This window comes from Dunckerocampus dactyliophorus, chromosome 13 (genome assembly GCF_027744805.1).
Source record: "Dunckerocampus dactyliophorus isolate RoL2022-P2 chromosome 13, RoL_Ddac_1.1, whole genome shotgun sequence".
NCBI classification, from domain to species: domain Eukaryota; kingdom Metazoa; phylum Chordata; class Actinopteri; order Syngnathiformes; family Syngnathidae; genus Dunckerocampus; species Dunckerocampus dactyliophorus.
This window is the reverse complement of record NC_072831.1, coordinates 2146332-2166539: the sequence shown is the minus strand read 5'-3', so window position 1 is coordinate 2166539 and position 20208 is coordinate 2146332. Positions and strand designations below refer to the sequence as shown.

Here is a 20208-nt window from a genome sequence, read left to right as displayed (position 1 = left end):
GTATAGAAAATGGATAGATGGATGGACATAATATTATCATGACTTTAAAATAAATGGATGAAGTATTCAAGTTGTGTTTTAAAGTGTGCGTCGCCTTTTTGCCACGTCAAAAGGTGCGTACGCCAACTAGAAAGGTGGCGTAGCAGTGCGTTTTCACGTCAAGTTGTGTTTTTGTAGATGCCACACTTGCCGTGGAAAACGGCGTACGCAACCTTTCTGTCCCGTTTTATAAGTGAGGCCCCAGATCATGTCTATTTTTACCCTGTCGTCCGACTCGTGAGAAAGGCTAGTGTTTGACTTTAGAGGTTCCACTGTATTTATCGAGATGATTCAAGTTCATATTTTACATTTCACACAATTTGTGTCTCAACTTGTGTGTGTGGTGAGCAGGTGTCACAGCGACGTTGGGTCCGCTTCCTGCCCTTCTGACCCGCCGCCGTTGCCGCCCGGATCCTCCTCCTCACCATCGTTTGCCCGTCGCGTCCTGCGGGTGGCGCTGCCCCTCCAGCTGCTGCTGCTCCTGCTGGTACTGGTGGCCTTCCTTCTGCCTATGTCCGAGGAGGACTACTGCGCTCAGTCCAACAACTTTGCTCACTCCTTCTACCCCATGCTCAGCTACACCAACGGGCCCCCTCCCGTCTAGGTGGGCGCCGCATTTGTATCTCCACGTGTAGCAAGTAGGATGATCCAGGGGGTCCATGGAGGTGCGTCCTGGCAAATGTGGACTGAAAAGGAAGTACTAGCAAAGCACCAAAGTCAACCTAGGCTGTGATTTTTGTCCTAATAATTCATACTAATAATACATCATGTTGTTTTGGCCATGCATGTAAATCCGTTGTGTCTGTGCTAACAACAGAAGAAAATCACTGATGAGATTATTTTTAGAGAGTCGTCGGTTTTATTTTTGCAACATATCAGCTAACTATGACCTATGTAGAAAGTTTATTGTATTTTTTTCTATGGCTGGCTGTCAATGCAGTGTGTACCAGGGGAGATGTGTGTCATGTTAATCATTATTATGACAAATATGTTGAAAAATGTATGCGAGCATCAGCAACAAAGAATGCCAAATCTTCATTTTGACATGTGTCGCCTCTTTTATTGATGATTATGAGATTGATAAGAATGACAGATCACTCGTCCTGGCTGACAGAAGCGTGCGAGGAGGAGGGCAGATGAGCGCTCTGGTGGGCTGCACAGAACCAAGGTGTGTTTCCATGCTGCTGATGATGATGGGAGTGAAGGCGGTCCTCCAGCAGGCGGATGATTTCATGACTGGGGAGAAGCGAGGACGAGGCCGTGGCGTCCACACCCACCAACTGCGAGACCACCATGCGGAAGTCCATCAGCTGCACAAGAAAAAGTACATTTGGGTTTTTCTAGAATGTCTTCTGCACAATCAATCGCACGCTTTAATCCCGTGTGTCCAAAGTGTGGCCTGGAGGAACATTTGCCCCTTTTTTGGGGGCAAATTGGCCTGCCGCAGATTTTCTACAAATAAAATGAATCATAGAACATTACCTAGGAAAATTGGAGGGTTTGGGACACAGTATACTTGATTTCTTATTTTTTTGCATGTTTGTCACATCTAAATGTTTCAGATCAAACAAACGTAAATATTAGTCAATGACAACGCAACTGAACAGAAAAGGCTCGTCTCAGTTTTGCCAGAAAACATCTTGATGATCCCCAAGACCTTTGGGAAAATACTCTGTGGTCTGTCGAGACAAAAGCTGAACTTTTTGGAAGGTGTGTGTCCCATTACATCTGGTGTAAATGTCACGCCGCATTTCACAGAAAGAACATCATAGCAACAGTAAAATATGGTGGTGGTAGTGTGATGGTCTTCAGGACCTGGAAGACTTGCTGTGATAAATGGAAGCATGAATTGTGCTGAAGGAGAATGTTGGTGACCTCAAGCTGAAAGCAACTTGGGTTCTGCAGCAGGACAATGATCCAAAACACACCAGCAAGTCCACCTCTGAATGGCTGAAGACTTTGGAGTGGCCTAGTCCAAGTCCTGACCTGAATCCTATTGAGATGCTGTGGCAGGACCTTAAAAAAGAAAAGCCTCCAATGAGGCTGAATGACAACAATTCTGCAAAATTCCTCCCCAGCGCTGGAAGAGACTCATTGCAAGTTATCACAAACGCTTGATTGCAGTTGTTGCTGCTAAGGGGGGCCAACCACTTATTAGCTTTAGGGGGCAATCACTTTTTCACACAGGACCATGGAGCTTTGCATTTTTTTTCTCCCTTAATAAAATGCTTCATTTAAAAACTGCATTTTGTGTTGAGTTGTGTTGTCATTGACTAATATTTACATTTGTTTGATGGTCTGAAACATTGAAATGTGACAAACATGCAAAAACAAATAAATAAATAAATAATGAGGAAGGGGGCAAACACTTTTTCACACCACTGTGGTTAAGCCTGATCATTGTCATCATTGAATGAAATGGCCATTTAGAGGGTTCAAATAAAACAAATATTTACATGTTTGGTATTTTTATTAGAACTCAAGTTGATTGAGCAATCCAAAAAAATGAATCGGTTATGTTTTTATAGCAGTTTATGGGAGTAGACTTTTTTTTTTGTCCTCTAGGGACCCGGAAGGGTGGAAAATTTGGACTAGGTGTCTGGCTGACCTTGGAACAAGTTTTTTGAAATGATTTTTTAATGAAAAAAAAGTCCTCAGGGACCCCAAGAACACATAAATTAGGAAGGAAGGAAGGTAGGAGCATTATTGACAAGCCCTGTGGCGTACCTCTCTCTCTGAGGCCGAGAGCTGAGCCAGGCTGCTTCTCAGACTACTGAGTTGCGCCCGGTCTTCTCTGCTCTGCCTCTCCTGACTCTGCAGGTCGGAGGTCAAAGTGTCCAGCCTCCTCTCGGAGTGGGCTTTGCCCTGCTGGAGCTGACTCAGCTTCTTCTTCTGCTCCTGCGTGTCCTCGGTCTGTTCCTGCAGCCTCAACTTTTCAAACACATGAAAGCGTCTTTACGGCTTCAGGAGGGGCTTCTGGGTGACGGGACGTGTGCGCCGTGAAGCCCCCTGCCTTCTACCTTGAGGTCGGCCGTGGTGTCTGAGAGCCGGGCCTTCAGCTCGCTGTTGGACTGCCTGGAGGCCCTCAGCTCGCCCTGCAGACGATCCACTTTCTTCTGCAGACGTCTGGACTCAGCATGGATGTCCTCCAGCGACGACCTGCGCCTCTTCTCGTCCTCCAGCTCCGTCAGCTTCTTTCTCAGCATCTGGATGTGCAGACCTTTGCTCTCCAGCTGCTCCTTCTGAGTCTTCAACTGTGGGGAAGAAGAAGAAGAAGAAGCTTCTGACTGAAGAAACTCTTTATTAGGTACACCTGCCAATCACATATTCCGCCTTGACACACATAATATGTCTCATTTTTGATTGTCACTGTCGGTGAGGTACTATTGTGTACTTATTGTGTGAATGCCCTCCGGGCGTAATGCCTGAGGGCATTCACATAAAAGTTTCTCCATGATCTTATCTGATCTTAATTACTCCACTACTTCAACATTTTTCAACCAATTCCAACATCAAATAGTTCAGCACAACTACGGATATCTAGTTTTCACATTTAAAAATGTCACATTTTTCCCAAAATTCCCATTTTTCCAGAAAACTAATTCCCTTAAAGATATTCCTCTGCGATTGGCTGGCGACCAGTCCAGGGTGTACCCCGCCTCTCACCCAAAGTCAGCTGGGATAGGCTCCAGCATGCCCCCGCGACCCTAATGAGGAGAAGCGGTATAGAAAATGGATGGATGGATGGAAGATATTCCTTTGATCTTAATTGCTCAAGTACTTGCAACATTTTGCAACCAATTCTAACAATTCCAACATCAAATCGTTGAGCACAATCCAGACATTAAGGCTACCTATAACATTGAACATACAGTACATTTAACTACATACACATATTTTGTCTTTCATGATGTCTTGGATACTTCTATACGTCACATGTAATTTGTATTCCTTTTTTTCCTTTTATTATTCTTTTTTTTTCCCATTTTGATTTTTTCCCCCGCCTCATTAGGCATGGGCATTCACATGCAATGTCTTCAGACATTGCAATCATCTAGTTTACATTTGTTTAAAAAATGTTTTCATTCCTACGTAGTGTAGAATACAACAGCTGGAGGACGTCTGGTGTCTGGTGGCATACACTGTGGTTGTCTACACTCATCCATTTCATGTTTAGCTATGCCTCATCATACAAAAAACTGTCATTCCGCCTGTAACGATAATGGATAAATCGATTAATCAAGCAATAAAAAAACGAGGTTGATGATTTTGACAGCCTCAGTAAGTTGACATGTGCATGTATGGCTGTTCCTTTTCCTCACGTCGCTGTAGCACACAGGCTGGATGACAGGAGGGTTCACTCTGCATGTGTCTGTGCACATTGGCTCTACAGTGGAATGAACGGAGAGAGTGACGACTCCACAAGCATCTTTGTCCCAGTACGTGGAGGTGGGGCTACTAGTGAGTGGATACACAGAATGCTAGCAGTTAGCAAGTTAGTAAGCAAACGCTTATTTGAATGAAGGCACAAAAGCGATAGTTTCTAAGCCGAATGCCACAGATCCGGTGTGGAGGTGCAGCAGAGCCTTCGTCCTGACCGTCAACGCTTACTGAGGCGTTTGATCGGCGAAGTAAATAAATAAAATGAAACAGCACAAAATGGTGCGCACTCACGGACAGTGTCGCTTGCTGCATTGCAAAAGAAATGCAACCTTTCAATACGGTTGAAAAGCCAACATTTGGGGCAATGTTAGACAGACAGTGCGAATAGCCTGGGAGAACACACACGCACATGTCACAAACAGCAATTCCTGAACTGTATAACTGAGTGAAAGAAGACGTGTTGAAGGACAATCAGCAACGTTGAAGGACAATCAGCAACGTTGCATTTTATTCCGCCACTACAGACATGTGGTCCAGCTCAAAGATAACCGCCTACATTAGTTTAACAATACACTACATAACTGTGTGTGTATGTGTGTGGTTTTTATTGGAGTGTTTTTTCAAATGTGAATGACACCACTCGTGACAATAATTATCATGAAAAAATACTTTCAAAAAGGTCGATAATTTCAATTATCGACAACAATTTGTAGCACAATTATTGACCAGCAAAATTTGTTAATGTGACAGGCCTGCCTGTAATATTTTTACCCACATAAGCAGCAAAAAAAAACTACAAAAATGAGTTTTTGATGGTACATACTAATTTGGTTGGCATATTCGGCTACTAAATAAGCCTGAGGAAGCATTTAAAACACAATATTTATCATCAAATGAAATACTGTACAATGTATTAGTTGTATAATTCTTGCAATTAATGGTAATTCATTTTATATCTCAGACTTTTGAACATTTTTGGGGACATCAAAAATGCGTAAATCTTCAAGTGGCGTTGCCAGAATAATACTATTACTACTCACATATGTAATAATAGCAATGCCTATCAAAGGCCACAAGATGACAGTATTGCTCTCTAAACACCTTGCCTTCCTTTTGTCACCCTCAAAAGATGAGTAGTTTTTATTTATTTTTTGATTTGCATTGTTTTATTTATTATTAATATTTACGTTTTTTTTTTAACTTGTGTGTGTGTATTTATGAGAATTATTAGAATATTTTATTTATTAGAAGTGTTTAAAATGTGTTATTAAAATCTTATCTGCGCATCTAACCATTTTGATGCTGGCCGCAGTTTGACCCTGGAACAGACTAATTTACTTGATACATGACTTCTTACGAGAGCTTCCGCTGTGGTCGAGGTGTTGATTTGACAATACGTGTGTGTGATTGTTGTTGTAGGCGTGAATGAATGGTTGCAGACCACCACAATGCATCCCAGAAGACATCTTGCTAATGCAAAGGCAGATGAAATGGACTTTACTTTACGTCCACTAGGTGAAAGTGCCGCAGGTCCTGTAATTGGTGGTGTAGCTGTACCTAATGAAGTGTCCAGTGAGCGTGCCGGGTACTATTGCATGAGTCAATGTACCTTGCGCTGCAGGTTAAAGGTCAGAATCTTGCTCTCCATCAGAGCGTCTCCTTCACATCTGACGAGCTGCTCCGCCCGGGACAGAATAAGCGGCAGCCTCATGTCTGTGCCCACGTCCGCCGCCATGGCATCCACTTTCATGGCCTCCGACAGCCTGTCCAGGAACTCCTCGTGCTGTTGAGCAGAGCAGATCGTCACTGAACTGCCTTAGACAAGCTTCCTGTGCTGGAAGCTTACGTGCCGACGGCCCAGTCGCAGGCCATGTCGTTGTGCGTCTGCCGCGAGGAGCTCCGCCTCCGCGTGTTGAAGTCTCCGCCTCAGGTCTGACACTTGCTGCTCCGCCAGCTCAGTTCGCTGCAGGATACTCTGACGCTGCTTCCTCTCCTCGCTCAGCGCCTCTGACATGTCATGTAGACGAGCCTGCACCTCTGACACCGCCTGCACAGCCACAAAAACAGTAGTCTTCAAAAGATCCTCTATTTGACAGGAGCGCATCGCTGGTTTTAAGGACCTACTACCAAAACACCAGTCATAAGTTTGTCAAAGAATGTCTATATGACAGGGGTTTTTTTTTGTTGTTGTTTTGGGGGACCTACTGCAGAGGTACTAGACAAAGATCCCCTATGTGACAACAGCGCTCTGCTGTTTTTAAGGACCTATTGCAAAAAACGGGCGCTCTTATGTTTTTCAGGACCTACTGCATAGGTCAAAGATCCTCTATAATGTATGAGAGGGGGGGGGTTATGTTTTGGGGACCTACTGCAGAGGTACTAGTCAAAGATCCTCTATGTGACAGGAACACGCTGCTCTTTTTAAAGAACTACTGAAAATAAAACTGGTCAAAGATTGCCTATTTGACAGGGGTGTTCTGCTGTTTTTAAAGACCTATTGCTTTAAAAACAAGCCAAAGATCAAGCCAAAGATCCTTTATATGGCAGGGGTGCTTTTCTGTTTTTAAACATCTATTGCAAAAATCCTTGTCAAAGATCCTCTATATACTGGACAGCTCTGCTGTTTAGTCAGATCCACTGTAAACACGCTACTCAAAGATCCTCTATGTATATGAAAAGAGCGCTCTGCTATTTTTAAGGACGTACTGCAAAAAACAGAAAATCCAAAGATCCTTTATAAGCCAGGATAACTCTGTAGTTGAAAAGAATGTGCTGCCAATGATGGTTTGGGTTTGGAATGACGTGGAAAAAAGGAACTCCTGCAGGAGAAGCCCACCTTGCTGCAGAGCTTGTCTGCTTCAAGTAAAACCTTCTTGTCTTTAGTCCGGACCGTGACTTCTGCATCTCCTTGGATCAAGGAGGACACTTTGGTGAGGACCTTGAGAAGTTTGTCCCCGGCTTCCTGAGTCTCTCTTTGACTCATCTGCAGCTTCCTCTCCAGCTCCTCCACCTGCTTCTCTAAACACAGCGATTCCCGCCGGGACGCCTCCGCTACTCTTTTGCTGGCTTCCAGTCTCTCCATCAGGGTCCGCTTCTCCACTTCAAGGCTGCTTTTTCCCAATGTGAGTCCATCCAGCTCCTGAGACACAAGAAGAGGTGACTCAGCGTGTATGTTGTCATGGAAACGTGCCCTACGAAAAGACCTTCATGTACCACTTTGAGGGCATCTACAGCCACTGAGCTGCTGGCGGCCTTCCTCCTCTCCCGATCCAGCTCGGCCGTCAGCCTCAGGACCGTCTCCTGGCTGCCTTTGCACTCCACCTCACTGGACCGCACGCTCTCCTCCAAGACAGCAAGTCTCATCTTCAAGCGATCCCGCTCATTACACTGCTCACAAATACAAGAAATAAATCAAACAATGTACACGAAAACGTTTGGAAAATTAGCTTTTTTCAGTTTAATGTTGTTCTTCGGTTCCCCTGTCTGGTGACGCACCTCATCAAGACTTTCCATAACTTTTCCAAACAAACCTCAACAAACTACTGTTATGCTGAAGAAAAGCAAGTCTCCCAGCAACAGGAAACAGTGGCAATGCCACACACCACCACAAGAGGCGCTGTAACCTGCTCAGTACCTCAAATGCGAACGAAAAATAAATCTTTCTTGTAGTAATTTTAAGCGTGTATTTAGGTTTAATGTAAAAAAAATGTTGTTATTAAATATGAATACAAGTAATTTCAACAAGACAACCACAGGCGTCAACTCAAGGTCAAAGAAAGTTCCCTTGTTTTGCCCTCGGCGCAGACTGTCAGGCTTTGTTGTCGCGTACGTGGGTGACATTTCGGGTCCCAGCCCCAAATTTCAAGACATCATCTGAGCTTAAACAACCTAAATCTGATTACATTTCTTCCAGTTAATAAGGGAAACAGAAAATAGAAGTGTCCAACTCAATAAAAGACGGGAAACGCTTGCTGTTATTACGCAAACAGCACGTATGACCCCCTAAAACATGCGAGCGTAAGTAGAAGTACCGAAAACATGATTAATGTGTTAGGAAAATAAGCGATTTTCATGTATGCAGCATAAAATCGACAGAAGAAACATTGTTCAACAGTGTCGCATAAAATTTGTTAACGTTCTACCTGCCAGGCAAAGCTTGGGGTTTGACATGACAACCAGGAAGTAATCTCTTGAATAAAACTTTATTGGCAAAAATAAATTCTCTGCTCTTCAAGATGGAAGTTAACTCACGAATTTCATGTTTTACTTTTTTTTGCGCGCAAATGTAATTTTTTCTGTTCGAATTTTTGTTTGTGCATCGACGTTATTGGCGAGCTAGCTGTTAGCAGTTACCACTAAGCTACCTTTTCACAAAAAGCGAGCGCTGTTCGTATTAATGTAAGTGTGACTTACAGAATTAATTATAACCGGCAAACTGCAAAGGGTAGCTAATTTTGAACCAGCTTGTTTACTAATTCACTCTATGTTTCAATTATATGTATTGCTAGTCGCCGATGTATGTATAGAGCGACATAGTTGTGGCACGTGAACGCCTCATGGTGCATTTGTGTCCTAGGTAGTGTGTAAGCAACCGCCTAGGATAAAATGCTTCTGCGGTCTCTTTGGGCTAAACTGGGCGCTCAGCAGCCAGCGGACAGGAAACCAGTCTACGTCTTTGCTTCAGCTTGTTTCCCTCACTCCAGTCAAGCATACAAATATGAATTTAAAGCCAGGACGTACTCATGCTACGCTGGCCTGCATAGGTGGACCTCAAACACACCTCAGGAACCTTCAAGGTGTGCTCTTTCTCGTGTTTTAAGAGGATTTAAAAGTCCAGACATGAACTTTTTCACAGACTTGGACTGCAGAAGTGAACAGACGCGTTTTTATTCGTCAGATCTTGTCAAGCCCGTCTTAAAACCCAGTTTGAAACAAGTGACAGGGCTTGGGAAGAGAGTTCCTAAAGGGCCGAGGACTAAACAACCGTCCAGGGCCAATCAGCCCTCTCAGAATGAAGACATGGTGAGGCCGCCTGGACTTTCCACTTGATGTTGACTTACTATTCTATTCACATGTGTGTTTTGCTCCACAGGACATGATGCAGTGTATTGCCTTTGCAACAGCAGACCAGTACAATCTGCCGACGCTCAGCCTGGACCTGACAGGACACGGCTTCCACGAGGTGGAGTTTCCGCGAGGTACTCCCACATGAATACGTGCCAGTTGCAAATAAAACTTTGGGAGTTCTATTCACTAGTTCTTCACATGTCAGACGCGTCCAATGTGTTGGTGATCAGCACTGATGTGGCCTCCAGACCAGACGACAGGGCGCTCATCTTCTTCTTCAGGTGGACTCACAATAATTAGAATGTTACAGCACTAATTTGTGTTACTGCATCAACACAAATTAATATAAAATATTTATCAATGGCTGTCATTTTTTATGAGTTCTGATCCGATGACACTTGCTGAGAGTGTCTTGTGCTGTTTTCTAGGGAAGGATCGGTGGTTTTCTGGAACGTTGCAGACAAAATGGTAATTAAAATGAATCATCTTCATTGCTATTCACTGTAATTAAAGTAAAAAAATTATAAATGCCATAATTGTATTTATTGTATGGCTTTTTATTTGTATCATCAACATCATTAAGGTCATCATCGTTATATATATGTATATATATATATATGTATGTATATGTATATATACTGTATATATATATATATGTATATGCATACTGTATATATATGTGTATATATGTATATGTGTATGTATGTATATATGTATGTGTATGTATATGTGTATATATATGTATGTATGTATGTATGTATACTGTATATATACTGTGTATATATATATATGTGTATATATATATGTGTCTATATATATGTGTATATATATGTGTATGTATATATATGTATATATGTATGTATATGTATATGTGTGTGTGTGTGTGTGTGTGTGCGTGTGTGTGTGTGTGTGTATATGTACACAGTGGTGTGAAAAACTGCCTCCTTCCTGATACCTTATTTTTTGCATGTTTGTCACACTTAAATGTTTCAGATCATCAAACAAATGTAAATATTAGTCAATGACAACACACCTGAATACAAAATGCAGTTTTTAAATGAAACATTTTGTTATTAAGGGAGAAAAAAAATCAAAACCTACATGACACTGGGTGAAACAGTGATTGCCCCCCGTTAAAACATAATTTAACTGAGATGAATTGAGATCTTTCAGTGTGGGAAAAGGTTATAAGCTTTTGGACTCCAGCCAACCACAGTGAGAGCTATTATCCACAAATGGCCAAAACATGGAACAGTGGTGAACCTTCCCAGGAGTGGCCGGCCAACAAAAATGACCCCAAAAGCGCAGCAATGGCTCATCCAAGTGGTCACAAAAGGTCCGTGTCAGTGACTCCACCATAAGAAAGACACTGGGCAAAAACGTCCTACATGGCAGACTTGGAAGACTTGCTGTGATAAATGGAAGCATGAATTCTGCTGAAGGAGAATGTCCGGCCATATGTTGGTGATCTCAAGCTGAAAGCAACTTGGGTTCTGCAGCAGGACAATGATCCAAAACACACCAGCAAGTCCACCTCTGAATGGATGAAGACTTTGGAGTGGTCTAGTCCAAGTCCTGACCTGAATCCTATTGAGATGCTGTGGCATGACCTTAAAAAGGAAAAGCCTCCAATGTGGCTGAATGACAACAATTCTGCAAAATTTCCCCACAGCGCTGTAAGAGACTCATTGCAAGTTATCACAAACGCTTGATTGCAGTTGTTGCTGCTAAGGGGGACCAACCACTTATTAGGTTTAGGGGGCAATCACTTTTTCACACAGGACCATGGAGCTTTGGATTTTTTTCTCCCTTTAAGAATAAGAAATGTTATATAAAAACTGCATGTTGTGTTGTCATTGACCAATATTAAAATTAGTTTGATGATCTGAAACATTAAGTGTGACAAACATGCAAAAAAATAAGAAAACAGGAAGGGGCAAACACTTTTTTACACCACGGTGTGTGTAAATAAAATATAAATACACTTAAAAAAGAATGCAAGCTAGTTTGGATTTGTAAACGTTTTTTAAACAGTTTTTTTATGCATTATCTTGTACAGTAAAAAGCCGATTTAATGCAAATTAACTGAAAATGTAGGGAATACTTCCCTTTATTGGTATGAAATTATTGTCTGCATATTAAAATATATGAAAGTATTATAGTTAATGTACATAGTCAATATTTACCATGAATGTTTTTTGTTCAATGATAATAATATGATGATGATGATAATAATTTATGTGTCTTCTTTTTTTATTTATCACCAAAGTGTAAAAGAAACAATTTTTCACACATGGGAGATTTTAAAAAAAAATTTGACACATAAATTATTTTTTCATTGAACAAAAATGCTTTTTACTTTTTACTTTAAATTGCAATGCTGTTTAAAAATGTTGCCAAGAAATTTCCCAAGGTAGACCTTCAACGGAAAGCTTTGAGAAATGCATAATATTTTGGTCTAGTAAGAAGTGTGAATACGTTGTGTTGTCTTTGCTTTAGATGAAAAAGGTGTTGAGGATATTGGAGCGTCATGAAAGTCAGCCGTATGAAGTGGCATTGGTGCACTGGGAAAACGAAGAGATCAACTACACCTTTGGAGAGCAAGTCCACCGACTTACATTCTGACACACATAAATCTATACTAGAGATGCAAGATAGCTTTTTTCATTTTGTTTTCATAACCGATACGATAACTTTTTTTATATCTCCTTTTTTAAAAATGTAGATTTAAGTGTAGTCTGTGCACACCTGGAGGTAAGAAGGACTGGAATCAATTAGGATTTGTTGATTTGTCCTAACCAAATATCATGCCATTATTACTACTATCAGGAGAACACCTGGCGTGGCCCAGCAAGGTGCACTGTAGTCTGGCACACAGTCCGAGCAGCCAGTGTGACGCCACGAAGGTCTCTGGCCAACCTTTTACATTTTTGAAGCGCCGTGGCGCTGACGTTTTTCAGGTGGCTGATAAGGTTTTTTTGCATGCTCCATGGGTTTTTTTGTGTTTTTAAAAAAAAATTTTTACCCTAATTGCGGAACATTTCATACAACGTCCTTCTAAAAGTGAATATTTGTTTACATGTGAGCTCAGGGGAAGTTGCAACAGGCCTTTCACGTCATTGGCAGTAGAAAAATGGAGCGCTTGATTTGCTCACCCGTACAGTGCTGGTCATCTCGCCTCCTTGCAGCGTTTTTTGAAAAAAGAAAATGTTATCGGTTATCTAAGCTATTTCTAATGTTATCGGATTCATCGGTATGACATCCTAATTCCCTGTGATTATGGTGCACACCTAATCTTTACTCTGTCTACATACTGTATAAAGCTATGCTTTTAACTTCCTCCTCAGGGGAAACTCCAAATTGGAGCGTGGGAACTTTGTATTGTGTAACAACATGGACCCACATGAAGCCATCTTGGAGAAATTTGCATTTTCCAATGCTTTGTGTTTGTCAGGTGAGCTGTGCCATCACTTCATTCGGTACACCGGCATCTGTCCATCTCATGCACCCCAAATGGCCCAGGAACGACATCACACCCTGCCATGATTGACCTTTTACCTTTACATACTGCCCTTTTTAAAAAACAGCACAGTGCTCCTGTCATATACACCATCTTTGAGTCGGGTTGCTTTTGTTTGTTTGTTTTGCGGTATGTCATTACAAGTGAGAGAGAAAAAAACGGATTGCTCCTGTAATATAGGGGATCTTTGACAAGTTTTTTTTTGTTTTTTTTTGCAGTAAGTAGTTAAAAACAGCAGCGTCCTCCTGTCGTATACAGGATTGTTTGACTCCCATTTTTGTGGGGGGTCCCTTTTAAAAATAGCAAAATGTTCATGTAATATACAGGATCTTTGACTAGCATTTTTTTATGCAGAATGTCCTTAAAAACACCAGAGTTCTCCTGTCAAATAGGGGCTCTTTAACAAGTTTTTTTATTTTTTATTTTTTGCAGTAGGTACTTAAAAACTGCAGAGTTTCTGTAATACAGAGGATCTTTGACTGGCAGTATGTCCTTAAAAACAGCACTACGCTCCCGTCATATGGAGGTTCTGTGACTAGCATTTTTGTAGTGGGGCGGCCTTAAAAGAGTTCTCTTGTTATATTAAGGATCTTTGATCATTTTTGTTGTTGTTGTTGCAGTAGCTACTTTTAAGCAGCAGCACACTCCTGTTACAGGGAATCTTTGACTATAATAATATATATATAATATATAATAGGGCCTTAAAAACAGCAGAGTGCTCCTGTCATATTGAGGATCTTTCACAAGGTTTTTTGTTTTTCAGTAGCTACTTAAAAACAGGAGAACACTCTTGTCATTTACTGTAGAGGATCTTTGACTCTAGGATCTATGACCAGTGTTTTAGTACTAGGGCCTTAAAAATGCACAACACTGTTGTCATATTGAGGATGTTTGACGATTTTTTTTTTTTTTTACTACCGGTAGTTACATTTTTACTACTTATTTTTTAGGTTTTTTATTTTTTTTTTTATTTTATTTTGTTTCTGCAGTGAAGCAATGACAAATTAGCCACGGTCCGCAGATGGCCCTCGGGCCGGACTTGTGGCGTGGGCTCTATGAGCAAACTACAAGATTCAAGAGTTTTATTGTCATATGCACAGTAAAACAGCAGTTATACTATGCAATGAAATTCTTATTCTGTTCATTCTCCCAAGAAAAGAAAGACAACACAAGAAAGAATAGATCAAATACAAATCAGCAAAGCGATGCTGGTTGAGGGGAAAGGGGCTGCATTACAACAGTCAGTCCAAATGAGCAGCGTTTTGGGGGGGTGCATATCTATTGTTATTGTTGTTATAGTTGTGCCTTAATTTTGAGGTAGAAAAGTCTGATTTTCAGCCACAATGTGCTGACTCTCTCTCTCTCTCTCTCTCTCTCTCTCTCTCTCTCTCTACTTGTCCCTCAACCCGTGAGCTCGAGGTGTGCTTAATGATGTGTCCTTTAAGCGTGCATGTGTGAAGTGACTGACGTCTTGTTGATTTTGTGTCTTATAGTGAAGCTGGCCATATGGGAGGTGTCATTAGATAACTTTGTAGAGTCAATTCAATCTATCCCTGAGGTACACACATTCACAACACATTCTCAACCATGTGACGTGTAATGACAGCACTGATGTGTGCGTGTGTGTGTGTGTGTGTGTATTTTCCCCCTCCCAGACACTGAAGTCAGGCCAGAGAGTCAAGTTGTCGTCAGCAGAAGTGATGCAGAAGATTGGCGAGCTATTCACTTTAAGGTAAGGCAGTTAGCGCTGTGTCTATTTCCAGCACGTATAATCCACTTACTGATTGATTGGCTATTGATTGAATCATTGACAGCAGATTGGCTGCCTGTTGCATCCATTGTTGTATCCATTTACGGATTTGCTTCCTTTTCAACCCCTAATTTCATGAAATGGTCTGCCCAAAGCAGGGGTGTCCAAACTTTGCACCGCGGCTAGAAATTCTATGCATAAAAGTTCTACACAGAATTGGCGGAGGCCAACATTTGCAGGGAACGGGCTTAAATCGAATCAGGCCCTTGCAGGGGTCCCGAACACAATACCCCAAAACTCACTCACTCAATCCCCTTCCACAAATTTCACCAAATTTGGTGGAGACGTCTGTCATGACAGGATGCACAAAAAAGTCTCAACAACTCATGTTGGCAAACAATCAGGACATAGGCCATTTTGGTTTGGGATGGTCCTGATGTTCCTCAACCAGGGATGATATTTTCACAAACTCCTCTCAGGGACTTTGACCAAATGAGCCCAAATCTAGGCAAAGGATGGCTACTAGACATCTGGACAATGATATATTGCGAACCAGTTTAGCGTATGCCGTATGATGTGTTGGCGAGGGATTGTAACAAACGTTGATGGGCAGTCTGACAATTTACCACGTTTCTAAAGAAAAAGTGCACTTTTTTGGGAATTTTGCCCATCATCCACAATCCTTATGTGAGACACGAACACAGATGTCTTTCTCTTTTCTTTGAGTTCAAAAGATATAATAAAGCTAAAAAAAAAAAAAAAAAAAAAAAAAAGAGGCAGCTAAGAATGCACATAATTGGACCCGCCTATTTTGCCTGTAAAGCCTTCCGGACAATCCTCCAAAAAGTGGCAAGATTGCCCCATTTACATAATGTGACCTGCATATTAACCAAGCTACAGTGACATTGTTATTATTACTGTGAAAGCATTCACACATATAAAATTGTGCACCATTTTTCATCTATTCATTCTTCCGCTTCTTCTTCCTACTTCTTATCCCGCCTCATTTTTTGCCCGCTTACTCCTCCTCCATTTATGAACCAATTCAAACAAATCCAACATCAAAATGTTTAGCTCACTCAGGACAAGTGTGCTTCCAATTCAGAATTTTCAAAATTTCCCATTGCCAAGGAATGGGCAATTTAAATGGCGCCCTCTGCTGGTGAACTTTCGTTTTACATATACTATTACAGAATCAGTCTGCTGAATCTACAGCAGTAACATGGCTAAGGTAGTAAGTGCACTTAGTTCCCAACCCAAAAGTTGTAGGTTCAAGTCCCATGTATGTGTTGGCATGTGGAAAATTATATTACAGATGGATGTCACTTTTTCCATTCACCACCACCTATGTAATTTGTGTGTGACGTGGTGTCATGGTTACTAGACTTAGGATCCCAGAATGCAGAGGACGAAAGGTAGGTGCTGAAATAGTTTTTAATAATAACAGCAGCACATATGCATAAAACGAAAAAAGGCACCACGAAAAAAATAGACAAAAGGAATTAAGGCTAAGGAAAACAAGACGGAGCTACAGGACGTGCCGCAAAGGAAATCACCAGCTGGACTGGATGGCTCCATGGAAAGCCAAACACAAACTAGCATAATCCAGGGGTGAAGAGAAGGCACGTGGCTTGGCGTCTACGCGGGGTGGGCTTAAAATGCAGATGATGACGATGATGATACTGATGATGGGCTGCTGCGGCATGTCTCGTAGCTCCGCCAAAAATGGGAGTCACCAGAATCTAAACAAGAAATACAATGTCAAAACAAAGGTACAATGAAGAAGTAAAAAGAAAAGAGAAAGAAAAGAAAACATAGCAGCCAAACCTGAGTCACAGCGGAACATGACATTCTGGTTGATAACTTTGATTTCTAACTGCCACCCCATTTAAACGCCCACTCATGCTGGTGTTTCACATTTTCTACTACTGAATCCCTCAGGTGCTGCTACACCTATTCTGGCACCTTTGGAAAAAGTTGTATTGCTCAGCTGGGAGAGTAGCTCAAACTACCAACCTCCTCTTACGTTCATTGCATATTTTAGAACATTTCCACAGCATTTCAGTCGGGTTCAGCTTCTGAACGGCTGCTATGTTCATTCAAAATTTTGATTTTCTTACCTTTTCAAAGCTTTCAGTCTCGCTTCAGCTTTTCAGCATTCACACCCAATGTCTGCTGACATTGCATCATCTGGTTGTTGTTAACAATGTTACGCCCAAGAATTACGTTACTGGCGTAGTGACACCTCGCCACACCACACCAGCTAGCTACTAGGCGGCTAGCCGCATCGCACACTCACTGACAATGCCTCAGGCCACTCGTGAAAGGTAACGCTACATATTGGAGCCGGCGCTACGGCTGCTGCTGTGTTTTTGTTTTTGAGTTTGGAAAAGTTGACGCAAGCTATGTTGCTATGTGAAATCAATGCACCCAGAAAGGATGTTCCGCTAATACTTCATATGAGCAAAATACTGTAAGTATTACAGTAGTGTTATCATGAATGTACGTACCTCTTACTGCATGATCACAGCATGGATAGAAAACCATAAAACCTTGTTGGAGCTTTTTGGAGGTGTTTTAATAGTGGAATAGGTGTGTCCCATTACGTGCAATAATTACTCGCCTCTTTGGCCTCTTTGCTGGTTTCATAGCTTTAGAACACACAGAAAAGACAAAGATGTGTGTATATGTCTCACATAATGATGATGGTGGACAAAATTCCCAAAAAAGTGCACTTTTCCTCTGAACTGGAGTCTGCAAGGTCAGATCTTGATTGTAATTGGGGTGTATGTTGAAGATTTGGTCACTTCTTGGATGCGGGAAATGACACCAAAAAAATGTACAGTGGCACCTTGGTTAACGTGGGCCCCGGTTGGTACGTATTTTGGTTAACATCCAAAATGTTTTTCTAAAATCTGGCCTTCGTTTGCGTTCGCCTGCTTGCTTAGCATCCCGTTGGTTCACACAGCCATCTCGGATCATGCGCCCAAGGCGAAATCTCATGACAGCCCTTGTTCATATCAGTTTTGTGCTGCCACAGAGATACACAACGTAACAAAATACACTGACCACACAAAAGGGAAAGGCATTGGTCCGTACCAAGACAAGAATTTTACGGCTTAAACAGAAGACCGTCGTCATTTCAGAAGTATGTAAATGTTACGGAGCGGCTCAGCGGCGCATCGAAGGGTGACACTCGGCGCTTCCGTCTGTCTCATTTTACATCCACAACAGTCATTTCTGGTTCCGACAACAACACACAAGCATTCAAACTTACTGTAGCATGCTAGCGGCAGGCAGTCAAATATAGCACACATCACCACACCTTATAAGGCATTCTCGCTGGCGCGCTTGCACAACGTCACTGTCACCAGCGGTTGTTTTTTTCCGCCCATTTTCTATATTAAATGGAAAGGTACATGTTTATCTAGAATGTTGATATTTTGTTTTTTGTTTTTTTTAAATTTATATTTGTGCTAATTGTGGTTGCATCAGATTATGTTTTTTGTGTTATTTTGTTCACTGATGGTTTTGTGGGGGGTTTTCCCCAACAAAATGTCATTCTTGGTTATTTATCTATGAAGTGTGTCAATTTAACTTATGTCACGTTACGTGGCATTGTTATTCGAATGTGAAAAAGTGCATGTTAACGCATTCAATACTAAAAACCTACGGTTTTATAAACCCGAATGCCCGATCCCAGCAATTTATTTATACATTTTTACACGGGGATTTTTTGCCCGAGAGGCTAAAGGAGGTGCTGATGCAACTCCTCACCAATGGATTAGGTTTGAGAGCAATCTTCATGCCATAAAAATGGCCACTAGGTGTCAGAAGTGCATTTGATAAGAGCTTGGCCGGGATCATGAGATGAAGGAGAAACACCAATGACAGGAAGAGGAAGCCCTTGCATAAAGTCAGCTGGTAAATAGATAGATACTTTATTCATCTCCAAGAGCCACACAGAAAAAAAAGTTACACATTTAGGCAAATTTTAACGCATTCACATGCATAGTTCAGTTCTAACTCACATAGTTCAGTTCGAAATGGGAAAATTGTAAATAGTTCATGGTGTTGCATTTGTAAATAAATTGTTATTTTGATTTGAAACGAGCATTTATTTGTGTTGTTTGTGTTGTGGTATAGTTGTTCAGATATATGAGCTGTCACAAAAGAAAAAAAATTGTGTCAAAGTGAAAGTTATACTCTAAATGTATCTCCCTTTTTTAGTGGGAAACTGGTATTTGCCTGAAACTTCTATGTCAAAAAGCTGATTACTAAAGAACGGAAAAAGGGACAAACTAACTTTCTTCCTGATCAGAGACGGGAGTCTTATCTGTCTTTTGGTAGGTTCCATGTTTTTATAGCCATAGAACACAATTTTCTGTGAGCCTTGAAAGACCAGTCATAAGGTGGGGGTTGTCATAGAGGTTTCCTTTTCAAAACTGGTTGTGATTGAATGAGTTAAAAAGCCTTTAACAGACCTCTCGGCATAGATTTGTGTTTTTTTTGTGTGCCATTAGTGCTGAAGCAGTTAAAAACTAGGTAAGAGTGATATTAAATGTTCAGTTGTCCATTCATTTGTAATTATTTTAGCATCATTTTCTGCATGTAAAACTATAATTATTGTCAACAAATTGTCTTTGGTTACTTTTCTATGGGAAAATTTGCTTTGGTTAGAGTCCGTTTTGGTTTGAGTTGGACTTTCTGGACGGGATTAATGACGTTAACCAAGGCATCACTGTACTGACAGTACTTGCTCAAACCCTGAATTGGACTTACTGTAAGGCCTTTCGGTTCCTGCCACAGACACTGTATCAACCTGAGATCCGACCTCCTCCTCACGCCCGACTTCTACTGGGACCGGGAGAACCTGGAGAAACTCTACGACAAGACCTGCCAGTTCCTCAGCATCAACCGCAGGGTCAACGTACTGCAACCACGCCGCCTCTCCAGCAACAATAAGAACTGTTACTCATGTTTTACTGGGCATCTTCTGCACTTTACAGGTAGTGAATGAGAAGCTGGAGCATTGCACTCAGCTGACTGACCTGATGAGGAGCCACCTGAACGAGAAGCACAGCCTGAGGTTGGAGTGGATGATCGTCATCCTCATCACCATTGAAGTGAGCGCTCATCAGCTTTCCCGCAGGACCGCGATATATATGTGGTGGGGGAGGGGTATTGCAGCTGTTGGCAGTAGATTCCTTACACTTTTTAACATTTTTAGAGCCCTCTAGACATGAAATAACACCCCTATAGTCACTTTTGCACTCCTATTACCCAATATAGTAGACATAATAAGACATAAAACATTAAAAAACTGTTCATGACCTTCTAAATACAGTTTTTAATATTATTAGGGCCTTCTAGACATGAAATAACACCCCTATAATCACTTTTGCACTTCTATTACCCTATATAGTAGACATAATAAGCCATAAGTCTT

At 41.5% G+C, this 20208-nt stretch overlaps 3 protein-coding genes across 10 annotated transcripts in view; 2 read left to right on the top strand and 1 right to left on the bottom strand.

Moving 5' to 3' along the window:
• The window catches only part of syne1b (spectrin repeat containing, nuclear envelope 1b), a 147844-nt gene extending 146767 nt beyond the window's left edge, over positions 1-1077 (top strand). For all 5 annotated transcript variants that reach the window (XM_054797139.1, XM_054797136.1, XM_054797138.1 and 2 more), the window contains one exon: positions 391-1077. In XM_054797139.1, the coding sequence (XP_054653114.1) occupies positions 391-643 (253 nt within the window). In that variant the 3' untranslated portion in view covers positions 644-1077. The remainder of the gene's footprint in view (positions 1-390) is intronic.
• A 22-nt stretch (positions 1078-1099) lies between these two features.
• On the bottom strand, positions 1100-8546 carry ccdc170 (coiled-coil domain containing 170). 2 transcript variants are annotated; one of them, XM_054797149.1, is made up of 8 exons: positions 7918-8546; positions 7636-7809; positions 7259-7561; positions 6269-6469; positions 6032-6205; positions 3060-3293; positions 2767-2970; positions 1100-1349 (listed from the first exon to the last, which is right to left on the bottom strand). In XM_054797149.1, exons 1-8 carry the CDS (start codon positions 7933-7935, stop codon positions 1134-1136), a joined length of 1524 nt encoding a protein of 507 aa, XP_054653124.1. In that variant the 5' UTR covers positions 7936-8546; the 3' UTR covers positions 1100-1133. The 2 variants fall into 2 exon arrangements, with proteins under 2 accessions (XP_054653124.1, XP_054653125.1); XM_054797150.1 differs by lacking the exon at positions 2767-2970.
• A 2-nt stretch (positions 8547-8548) lies between these two features.
• rmnd1 (required for meiotic nuclear division 1 homolog) overlaps positions 8549-20208 on the top strand; it is a 28304-nt gene continuing 16644 nt past the window's right edge. Inside the window, exons 1-10 of one of the 3 annotated variants that reach the window (XR_008573505.1) lie at positions 8549-9444; positions 9515-9620; positions 9680-9770; positions 9918-9957; positions 11989-12089; positions 12837-12943; positions 14503-14567; positions 14665-14741; positions 19569-19689; positions 19769-19885. Coding sequence is in view for 2 of the 3 variants with exons in the window: in XM_054797158.1 (XP_054653133.1) it covers positions 9028-9444; positions 9515-9620; positions 9680-9770; positions 9918-9957; positions 11989-12089; positions 12837-12943; positions 14503-14567; positions 14665-14741; positions 19569-19689; positions 19769-19885 (1242 nt within the window). In the remaining variant the exon portion in view is untranslated. The remainder of the gene's footprint in view (positions 9445-9514; positions 9621-9679; positions 9771-9917; positions 9958-11988; positions 12090-12836; positions 12944-14502; positions 14568-14664; positions 14742-19568; positions 19690-19768; positions 19886-20208) is intronic. The other 2 variants (XM_054797158.1, XM_054797159.1) reach the window with 2 other exon arrangements.